This window comes from Salarias fasciatus, chromosome 4, assembly GCF_902148845.1.
Source record: "Salarias fasciatus chromosome 4, fSalaFa1.1, whole genome shotgun sequence".
Classification (NCBI taxonomy): domain Eukaryota; kingdom Metazoa; phylum Chordata; class Actinopteri; order Blenniiformes; family Blenniidae; genus Salarias; species Salarias fasciatus.
In genome coordinates, this window is record NC_043748.1 from 1,469,384 (window position 1) to 1,479,170 (window position 9,787).

Below are 9,787 nucleotides of genomic sequence, written 5' to 3' on the forward strand. Positions count from 1 at the left end.
CAGTTTTCTTTAGGATTTTAGAATTTCTTTTGTTGAAAATGCATTTATAGTCTTTCAAGATAGTTATTAACGAGGTGAAAGGTCGCCTCGAGTTACACAACTTTGACATTCCGACTGTCTGCAGGGTGCCGCTCTCAGAGTAAACTTGACGCTGATTGGTCGAATCAGTTAGGACTATCTAACGCGGGCTCTGATTGGCCACTTTCCCTGTGTCATTGTGTGGGCGGGGCTTTATAAATAAGGAAGTTGGACTCCCGTTTGTCCTGAGGCGTCCATTTCTTCGCATGTTGGAGCACAAAATCTGACACAATGTGGCTCATTGTGGCAGTTTTTGGTGTGGTTTTAGCCGCAGTCGTATTGAAGCATGTCTTCGGCTCCTCCGGACCGAATCCCTTCGCGACGGATTCTCGTGAACCGCTGAAGAAGATGGTTTTCGACAAGAAGGAGAAAAACAAAGTGCTGAAGCAAGGTGAGTGAAACGACCCTGTTGGCATATTAACACGTCAAACTTCTCCTTTTCTCAGGAAAAATAGTCTGAATTATGCTCAAAACTGCAGGTTGTTGTGTTGTTTGTGCATGAAGTGAGTGACTTTGTAGGCGATAGTGTGTGAAGTGATGCAGCTGTGTTGTTTATCTGAAGACAACGGACTCGTTTCATGCTAGCTGCCAGGCTACGATGTGTCAAACATCAAAACACACAAATAGATGTTGTGTATTCAGTGACGGCTGCTGGAAAATATTTTAAGTGAGGCTTTCGCTGCTTCCTGAGCTCAGTGCAACTCCTGTAAGTCCTCTCTGGCATTGATGTATCAACTAATTATTAATCCAGGTGTGTCTCACCTCACAAGCGACAGCGATAATGTTGCTGGGCGACATGTATTATTCTAGTCCATTAGAATTAAGTTTAATGAGCTGCAGTTACATTTTATGATCACACCACATTGAATAGTGCAACGATGCAATGAACGTTTAAGACAAAGCAGCAGGGAAAGTACTTGTTCTTAAAAAGAAAAAAAAATACCTTGGAGGAGTATATTTTAAATAAAAAGGCAAAATGTCCACATAATTTGGATTTATTGCAAACAAACTATTTAATTCATAAATAAACTATTTAATTCATGATATGCTTGAAATTTCTTAAGATCATATTGTTCAGTAACCAACCTTTTCAAATGTATTTCTGTTTAAAAGAAGAAAAAAACTATTTCCCCCAGGGATTAATAAAATTATTTATTTTTAGATACACTTATTACTATAATTTTCTATTTTTTAAATTCATAAATGTATTATTGAATGAATCACATGATGAATATACGGTAAGTCAAGGAGAAGGTGGAGTCATGGAGTAGTTGCTAATGAATTGTAATTTTCTGTGATCTCCAGCTTTGTCCTTTTTATATGTTGTAAGTGTTGTGCTGCTTTTCTGATTGTCCGACGTGTCTTCAGGTTTCCTGGCCAGTAAGGTGCCAGAAAACTTGGACGCCATCATCATCGGCAGTGGGATTGGCGGTCTCGGGCTCGGCGTGCTGCTCGCCAAAGTTGGAAAGAAGGTTTTGGTTCTGGAGCAGCACGATCGAGCCGGCGGTTGCTGCCACACGTTCACAGAGAAGGGCTTCGAGTTCGACGTTGGTGAGTTGAACGGGTTTCTGTGACGTTTCTTTGTGCTTCTGTCAGTTTTAGCAGACATGAATTCCTGCTGTGTGTGTTTCTGTGTGTCCTGCAGGAATCCACTACATTGGCGACCTGCTGGATCACAAGCCGTTCCGCTGCATGCTGGACCAGCTGACCAACGGGCAGCTGCAGTGGGAGCCTCTGGACAACCCGTTCGACCAGGTGGTGCTGGGACCGCCAGAAAACCGCCGCCGGTACCCCATCTACAGCGGCAGGACTCGCTTCCCCGAGGAGCTGAAGAAGTGTTTCCCTGGAGAGGAAAAGGCCATCGACGAATACATGAGGCTGGTCAAGGTCAGTGTTTAGTGGCACTGAAAACCTTGATCACCAACTTGCTGTGATCACGTTCCAAAATGCAGATGGAGACCTTTTCTCCCTGTCTGGCGTGGTAAACAGTTGCACTTTAGCACGGATAATCTTCACTATCCAGATTTCTGTCGATATTGTCGCTGACACTGTTTAAAGAACTGGCTGCCAAGTCAAAGGTCAGAGTGACAGGCTTCGCTGGAGCAGCAGGTTTTCGTTATCACACAGATAAAGGATCAACACTTGATCTGTGCCCTGACTGCATTTATTCCTCTTTCTTTTCCCCGCACAGTATGTAAAGATCCTGATTAGCAAGAATGTGAGGGTGCTTTCACACCTACAGCATTTGGTCCGCTTGAAGCGGACTAGAGTCTCCAACTCCTGCAGGTTCGGTTCGTATGCGCTGGTGTGAAAGCGGACCAGTTAGTTCTGGTCCGGGACAAAGAACCGTACCGAGACCTCTTCGAGGAGGCGGTCTCGGTGCGGTCTGCTGCTGGTGTGAACGTTGACCGGCCTCGGTCCTGTCCGCTCTGTTGTGGAGAAGGCTTTTTGGTCGGCGGAGGCTTCCGTAGCAAGCCGCGCTGCGCATCACGTCACACATGCTGGCCAATCAGGGTTCACTTCCGCCACCCAAAACACATTATTGTGTGAACAGCGCCACCAAGGGGCAGGAGGGTCATAGTGGATAGTTCATCTGCAAAAACAAGTGGTGTGAATGCGAACCGAACTAGTTGACTGCTGTGACGTTTATGAATAATTTATGTCCGAACCGAACCACTCTAGCGGACTAGTAGGTGTGACAGCACCCTGAAAGTAGCGCGGTGTGATGCAACATTTGAACTCTTTTGAAGGACAACATTAACACTTGTAAATAATTTGGGTTACAGTTCACATCACAGTACAGAAGTCCAGGACTTAATATCTCAAAATCTCCTGCAATACTAGAAACTAGGTCATCTGCATTTATTTTCTTTACATGTGGATAAGAACTAAGTTATTTCCTTCAGAGTTGAGGTCTGCCATTCTCTGTACACAGTTTCCTTTAAATAATTTGATATTCACGAAACGGCAACATTTACTCCACTACAGTGAAAGTGTCTGTCCTCTGCCGCCTTCACATGTGTCTCCTGTTTCCTCCTCAGAAAGCTGGACATGGTATTTGGCTCCTGGCTCTGTTGAAGCTTTGCCCCGTCCCCCTGGCCAAATTCCTGGCCTACACCGGACTCGCCAAGCACCTGTCCTTCTTTTTCAAAATGGCCCCGCGCAGCCTGACAGAGGTCGTCAATGAGCTGACGGACAACAAGGACCTCAGGGCCGTCTTCGCCTACATCTTTGGGACCTACGGTGGGACCGGCCACCGCCTGCCTTCTGCTCCTGTGTATCATTCTGCAGAAGGATCACAGGTTGTGTTTTCATCTCCGATCCGCAGGAAATGCGCCAAAAGACGCCAGCTTCGCCATGCACAGCCTGCTGGTCACTCATTACCTGAACGGCGCCTGGTACCCGAAAGGCGGGGCGAGTGAGATCGCCTACCACATGATCCCCATCATCGAACAGGCAGGCGGCGCCGTTTTGGTGCGAGCCCCCGTCAACCGCATCCTCTTCAACGAAGCCCAGGAGGCCTGCGGTGGGTGTGGTTTCCTCGGATGCTGCAGCGTTCAGGATTTGCTGCATTTCGTCTGATGTGGCTGTGTTTTCGTGGTTTCAGGCGTTAGCGTCATGAAAGGCCAGGAGGAAGTCCACATCCGCGCCCCGATGGTCATCTCCAACGCCGGCATCTTCAACACCTACCAGAAGATGCTGCCCAAAGAGCTCCAGGCCATGCCAGGTGAGGATCACCAACTGTTTTGACTGACTGTTCTGACTGTAAACGGTCAGGAGTGTGAGTTCGGTCTGACACGACTCTCCCGCCTCGCAGCCATCCAGCAGCAGCTGGGGATGATGAAGAACGGCGAGGGAGGCCTCAGCATCTTCGTGGGTCTGAACGGCACCAAGGAGGAGCTGGGCCTTAAAGCAGACAACTACTGGATCTTCTCTGAGAACAACTTCGACGAGCTGTAGGTTTTCTCACTTCTACCAGCATCTTGTGCCCGATTGTGATTCCAGACATAACGACGGACTGCTTCAGGCATCATTTTTTAAGTCGCTTAACAATAGGGTTACACTTTCAAGCCTTTGGTCTTCCTGGAAGTCCATTCATGTCTGTAACTGCGGCATCTGATCAGGTGACGGTGTCGTAAATGAACAGAATAATCATCTACTGTGACTGCAGTGCTCATCTGCAGCACTTTGCTTTTGAGAAAAGCAGCCTTTTCCCCCGTTTCCTCTTCATTTCGAAATGTCCAGTTGGCAGAGACTCCCAATCTGTTTCTTTGGAAACAAACGGTCAAAATGCCAAAAGTTTGTCAATATCTTTCACAGTGGTCTTCTTCAAACTCATGTTGGGGGAAAAAAACTACTTGTTTAATTTTGCTGTGTAGTTCTGAATCTCAGTATTTTTATATCAGATAATGGCTAATCTGAGTTTTATTACATTGTCCAGTTTTGCAGTATCTTCTGGGAAATATTGAACCCTTCTGGGGTGTTTGATTCACCATGAACATGTTTTCTTTTAAAGGGTGGATGAATATTTAAAAGGAGACAGGGAGGAGTCCTCCAAAAAAATCCCTCTGCTGTTTGTGGCCTCGCCGTCGGCCAAAGATCCCACCTGGGAGGAGAGGGCTCCAGGTAGCTCCACTCAGACACTCTGCCTCCACGTCGGGCTTCGTGTTCGGCTTTTCCTCCAACATCTCCGCTCTCTCCTTCGCTTCAGGGAAGTCCACTCTGAGCCTGGTCAGTTTTGCCAATTACTCCTGGTTTGAGGAGTGGAAGGACGGAAAGGTGACCAACAGAGGGCCCGACTACAAAGAGCTGAAGCAGGCGTTCATCGACACCGCCCTGGACGTGGTTCTGGACGTTTTCCCCAAGATCACCAGAGACAAGGTGAAGACTTTTACTGCTCATGAGCTGAATATTGTTTTGTGGAGAAGTCATTGAAGCTCAGTTGGGTCGTTTGTGCAGATCGAGTACATCGACGCTGGCACCCCCATCACAAACACACACTACATCGGTGCCCCCAAAGGCGAGATCTACGGAGCGGATCACGGCCTGGCGCGGTTCAGTCCTGAGCTGAACGCCACCGTCAGGCCCCAAACGCCGCTCAAGAACCTCTACCTGACAGGTGGGTGTGGCCCAGATCAGGATCTGGTCTGAGTGCAGAGGTCGTCCTCTCACACTCCGTGTGTGTTTGTGTTTTCCTCTGGCAGGTCAGGACGTGTTCCTGTGCGGCTTCGCCGGCGCCCTCGCCGGAGCGCTCTCCTGCGGCTCGGTCATTCTTAACCGCAACCTCCACCTGGACGCCATCGCGCTGGCAAAGAGAATGAAGTTTATGAACGATAAACTAAAAGGAGAGTAGCCGCTCAACATTCAGGACTGACACTGCAGAGCCATTGGACGTAAAGTCTCCAACAGTCCAGTGATTCAGACAGAAAATAAAGGATTCCTGACTGACTGCTTCACTTTGGTTAACTTGTCTGGTTACTAATTCAAACTCATCCACTGTGTTTGGATTCATATGCACTTTGTTTTGATGTGATACTTTATGTATTGCTGCCTTTGCATTTAACTCTGTGCCTGATCAGAGTTTGGTTTGTAGCTTTTCACAGTTCATTCTCTTCATCAGAATAAATAAAGGCTGCAAACACTGAGAACTAAATACGGCCCTACCGTGTGTTGCTTTTTTTTTATCTTTTTAAAAACACGAAATACTGTTTCACACTCGTATGTCTTCAGAGTGCATCATTATGCATTTATTTTATGCAGCATGTCTGAACTGCCTAGAACAAAATAACTTGAATCTGAGTCATTCACAAGTGAATGTGTGAAATCAACATCGACGTATTAACATTCCACTTTGTTCATCCACCTTCCATCTGTAATGCTTTCTCCAGGTTCAGGTTTTGTGGCATTCCGACCATGGGTGAAGTCAGGGTGCAGCGTGCACAGAACCCCAGTCCATCGCAGGACGAAGACAGTCCCACCTATGGACAGTTTTCAGGGTTACCACTTAACCTCACATGTATGTTTTTGAACTGTGGGATTAAACCCAGACACAGGCAGAACATGCTAACTCCACAAAGGAGTTAAACATGGCAGGCCAGTGCTAACTGCTATATATAACCATGTGAACAGGACGTGGCATGTTTATAGGTAAACCTGTTTAAAAGTTTGTTCCTTGTAGGCCGAGCCTTATTTGTGACTCTATTTGATCTGTGTACATCTTGATTTGTGCGTGCATACTTATTTGTTTGCACAATTGTGTAGTATTAGGGCTGCACCAATTTGCTGTTTCATTATCAATATACTGGCTGAACTGCCACAAAAGCACATTTAGCACTATTTGTTGTTGATTCTCTGCAAATGTAAACTTTACATTTCAGAAAAATGTCAACATTTAGAGAGCCTTCTTGTTCCTGGAATCATTATAAGCTGTTTGTAAATATTTACAAAATAGAATCAGTCCGATTCCTTTGTAGTGCAGTTTTGTTTTGTTTGGACCACGTGTCTTTGTTTTTTTGTCTGCTCCTGAACGCAGCACGTGCTGACACTGACAGGCACGGCGGCCACGCACGCAGACTGGGCTTTTTCAAAATATACATTTGAGCTTCCTGATTAGTTGGCGAATGAAAAGGGGTGTGATTTTCCCATAATTTCCCCAGACGCTGGCAGACATGTGAAGACATACTAGCAGACGGCCAGACTGGCGGCTGGCGCGAGACCGGAGCTGCGGTGTGGCACGTGGCGCCGCTGTCCGGTTCCAGGTAAGATTCTCCCCGCCAGGTGAGGATTACCTGGTAACTAACGCTCAAAGCTCTGCTGGCCGGAGACTGTTTAGCCTGGCATGCTGAATACAGAGACACAGCAGGAAATTATCATGCACGTAGGTTTGTTTCATTAAATTGAAATGAAATGAAATAAATGAGAGTTTCAGGTGTCATTTCTCGCGAGTCCACCTGCCGGGACGATGAGCTTCCGCCATGAGCCTCCGGGCTTCGAGCTGCTGGCTGAAGTGGGCAAAGGCAGCTACGGGAAAGTGTTCAAGGCCCGGGAGGTGGGCGGCGAACAGCGCCTCCTGGCGGTGAAGAAGTTCAACATCCGCGGAGACACGTCCGAGACCGGGATCCCCCCCTTCGTCCTCCGGGAGGTGGCGCTGCTGCGCAAGATGCGGGAGTTCAACCACCCCAACATCGTCAGGTGGGCCCTGCAGAGACGAATGAATCCTTTTCTCCAGTCTTAGCATTTCCTGTCTCGTTCGTCCGTGTCCTCCTGTGCCGTGCAGACTGCTGGACACCTCCGTGGTTCAACTGGGCCGGATTCTGGACCTCACCCTGGTGCTGGAGTACGTCGACCAGGACTTGTCCGCCTACATCTCTAAAGCGCCCGCCTCCGGACTCGGCCGGGACGCCATCAAGGTGGGGGCTGGACTGGCAGGTGGGTCTGAGGGTCTGCGGCTCGGAGCGGTGACGGCCGGCCGGCGTGCCCGCAGGACGTGACGCTGCAGCTGCTGCGGGGGCTGGACTTCCTCCACGCCAACCTGGTGCTGCACCGCGACCTGAAGCCCGAGAACGTGCTGGTCAGCAGCCGGGGGGAGGTCAAGATCGCCGACTTCGGACTGGCTCGGATCTACGGCTTCAACGTCGCTCTCACCCCAGGGGTGGGTGAGGAACGAGTCCCGTGTGCTTCCGTTCCACTCGTCGTCCTGATCCCCTCTGCTGCTGGTCTCAGGTGGTGACTCTGTGGTACCGGGCCCCGGAGGTGCTGCTGAACTCGGTTTACTCGTCCTCGGTGGACATGTGGAGCGTCGGCTGCATCTTCGCTGAGCTCTTCCTCCTGAGGTGAGGCTGGTTCATGTGACCACGGCGCTGACGCGTGACTGATCCCACCTCGCCGTCCCGCAGGCCGCTGTTCCGGGGATACACCGAGATCCAGCAGCTGCAGAGGATCTTCGAGTGAGTGTTCAGAGCAGTCTGGTTTCTCGGGACTGCCTCTGCTGCTCACTGCGCTCCTTTGGTTTTTCTCTCCTGACCAGGGTGATCGGGTTGCCCAGCGAGGAGGACTGGCCCCGGGACAGCCCCGTCTCCTACTCGCCCTCCTGGGGGCCGAAGGCCAGCAACCTGCTGCCCAACCTGCTGCCAGACGAGAACGACCTGCTGTCTGTGAGCACGCTAGTACTCTGGGTTTCATGTTTATGGCTGATACTAAATACTTTACTGAGCAAACTTCAGCCATTATTTAGTAAAGTAAGTTTAGTAAACATCATAGTTCCCTAAATTCCAGTCCAGAAGTGCCATGGTTCTGGTATGAATGAAGAATTCACCAGCTCCCTCTGAACTCTTTACAAAGTGCGACGTCTCCTTTACCTGCAGCAATGCTTGGCGTTCAGACCCAGCCACCGCATCTCCGCCGCCAACGCCCTGACCCATCCCTTCTTCCTGAAGCTCTGAGGATCGAAGAGGAGAAAAACGAATCCGCTGCTGCGAGTCTCCAGCCTGCTCTCAGCCTCGTTAACCACAACATTCCCTCCGCTTTCTTTTCTTTTCTTTTCTTTTTTTGTGACTGGCTTTGAGAACTTGTCGCCACCATCATGAGGTTTGATGTTCTCATCACTAAAACAGTCTTAAAGAGCGGCTGGTATGGCACAAAAACCTTATTGTTTGTTAAACAACTTTGTTGTGTTTGTGTCTGATTTAAAAAGTGTGTATTTCCAGTGTCCTGCAGTTATCGTTGTTGGTTTCCTTTGAATGTTGAGATTGAGTTTTTCTGAAGGACTTGAAAAAAGAAACAACACTGAGCACCTTGAAGTTGAAAAGTTTGTGTAAAAATGTTGGATTCAAGATGTTTTTGATTTTCTTTTTGTTTGCACGCAACATTTTTGCACAGGAGTGACTCTGTTCCGTTGAGAAGTGTTTCTATAAATAAGCGTGTCGAACATATGTCTCTGCTTTTGAATGTAGCAGCATGTCCACTGCATGTGTGAACAGTTACAGCCTCATAAAGCTGCCAGGACCATTTCATCTGCTGTTCCACGGAGCGGCGGGCAGGGGGCGCTGTTGGGGCATTTTTGGCACCGAGAAGGTCCCTCAAACTGTAATTTGTGCTTCACTGCAGGACTGATCATTTTAATACTTTATATTTTAACACTTTCTCTTCATGGGAGCAGATAGCTTTGTTCCATTTGTTTACATAGTTTTGGAAGTGCTTATATTAAGTCCTTTAAATTACCATGGATAGATTGTGCGATTATTTTCTCCAAATGCAGTTACAGAAAGTTACATCAAAGCATAACATCAATATATTTTCATCAATTAAACAACAATCTCAGATGGATATCATCATTTACAGTAATGTTATAAGTAGATTTAAATTAAAAGTAGGAGTTTATAAATATAAAGTTTTTGTTGTTTCATGTTAATTTTGAATATAAAAGTCTTTATTTAAGCTGAATGTAGTCTGCTGAGTGTTGAGGTCAGGTCCTATGTAGATGTACTTACCCGAAAACTTCGAAAATTTGAAATTAGGTGCAACTACAGGGACACTGCCTCAAATATACTCACTGCTAATGGTGTAAAACAACCCAAAAAATGTTTTTTCTGGAAAGTAATCGAAGCATTAGTTCCTTTTTTTTTTTTTTTAAAGCATTTAAGTGATTCATTTTAGGTTTTTATCTGACATTAAACATTTTGGCTACAACAGTCTTCATGAAAATGTTTGA

General features: G+C 47.5%; 2 protein-coding genes across 2 annotated transcripts; both read left to right on the forward strand.

Moving 5' to 3' along the window:
- Positions 1-309: 309 nt before the first annotated feature.
- Positions 310-5,731, forward strand: retsat.2 (retinol saturase, tandem duplicate 2). The gene is made up of 11 exons (XM_030088620.1): positions 310-469; positions 1,447-1,629; positions 1,724-1,965; positions 3,120-3,321; positions 3,407-3,604; positions 3,686-3,805; positions 3,896-4,034; positions 4,595-4,704; positions 4,790-4,959; positions 5,038-5,197; positions 5,283-5,731. The coding sequence occupies exons 1-11, from the start codon at positions 310-312 to the stop codon at positions 5,429-5,431; spliced, it is 1,833 nt and encodes a 610-aa protein (XP_029944480.1). The 3' UTR covers positions 5,432-5,731.
- Positions 5,732-5,991: 260 nt separating this feature from the next.
- cdk21 (cyclin-dependent kinase 21) lies at positions 5,992-8,868 on the forward strand. Its single transcript, XM_030089058.1, has 9 exons — positions 5,992-6,074; positions 6,767-6,836; positions 7,073-7,269; positions 7,355-7,487; positions 7,562-7,729; positions 7,801-7,910; positions 7,974-8,024; positions 8,105-8,231; positions 8,442-8,868. The coding sequence occupies exons 1-9, from the start codon at positions 5,992-5,994 to the stop codon at positions 8,517-8,519; spliced, it is 1,017 nt and encodes a 338-aa protein (XP_029944918.1). The 3' UTR covers positions 8,520-8,868.
- The last annotated feature ends 919 nt before the right edge of the window (positions 8,869-9,787 follow it).

Excerpts from the sequence above, each read along its gene's own strand:
- retsat.2 (XM_030088620.1), top strand. The coding sequence starts at position 310 with ATGTGGCTCATTGTGGCAGTTTTTGGTGTGGTTTTAGCCGCAGTCGTA. Across the intron at positions 3,322-3,406 it reads CTACATCTTTGGGACCTACG|GAAATGCGCCAAAAGACGCC; the intron begins GTGGGACCGGCC and ends TCCGATCCGCAG. Across the intron at positions 4,035-4,594 it reads GAGAACAACTTCGACGAGCT|GGTGGATGAATATTTAAAAG; the intron begins GTAGGTTTTCTC and ends TTTCTTTTAAAG.
- cdk21 (XM_030089058.1), top strand. The coding sequence starts at position 5,992 with ATGGGTGAAGTCAGGGTGCAGCGTGCACAGAACCCCAGTCCATCGCAG. Across the intron at positions 7,730-7,800 it reads ACGTCGCTCTCACCCCAGGG|GTGGTGACTCTGTGGTACCG; the intron begins GTGGGTGAGGAA and ends TGCTGGTCTCAG. Across the intron at positions 8,232-8,441 it reads ACGAGAACGACCTGCTGTCT|CAATGCTTGGCGTTCAGACC; the intron begins GTGAGCACGCTA and ends CTTTACCTGCAG.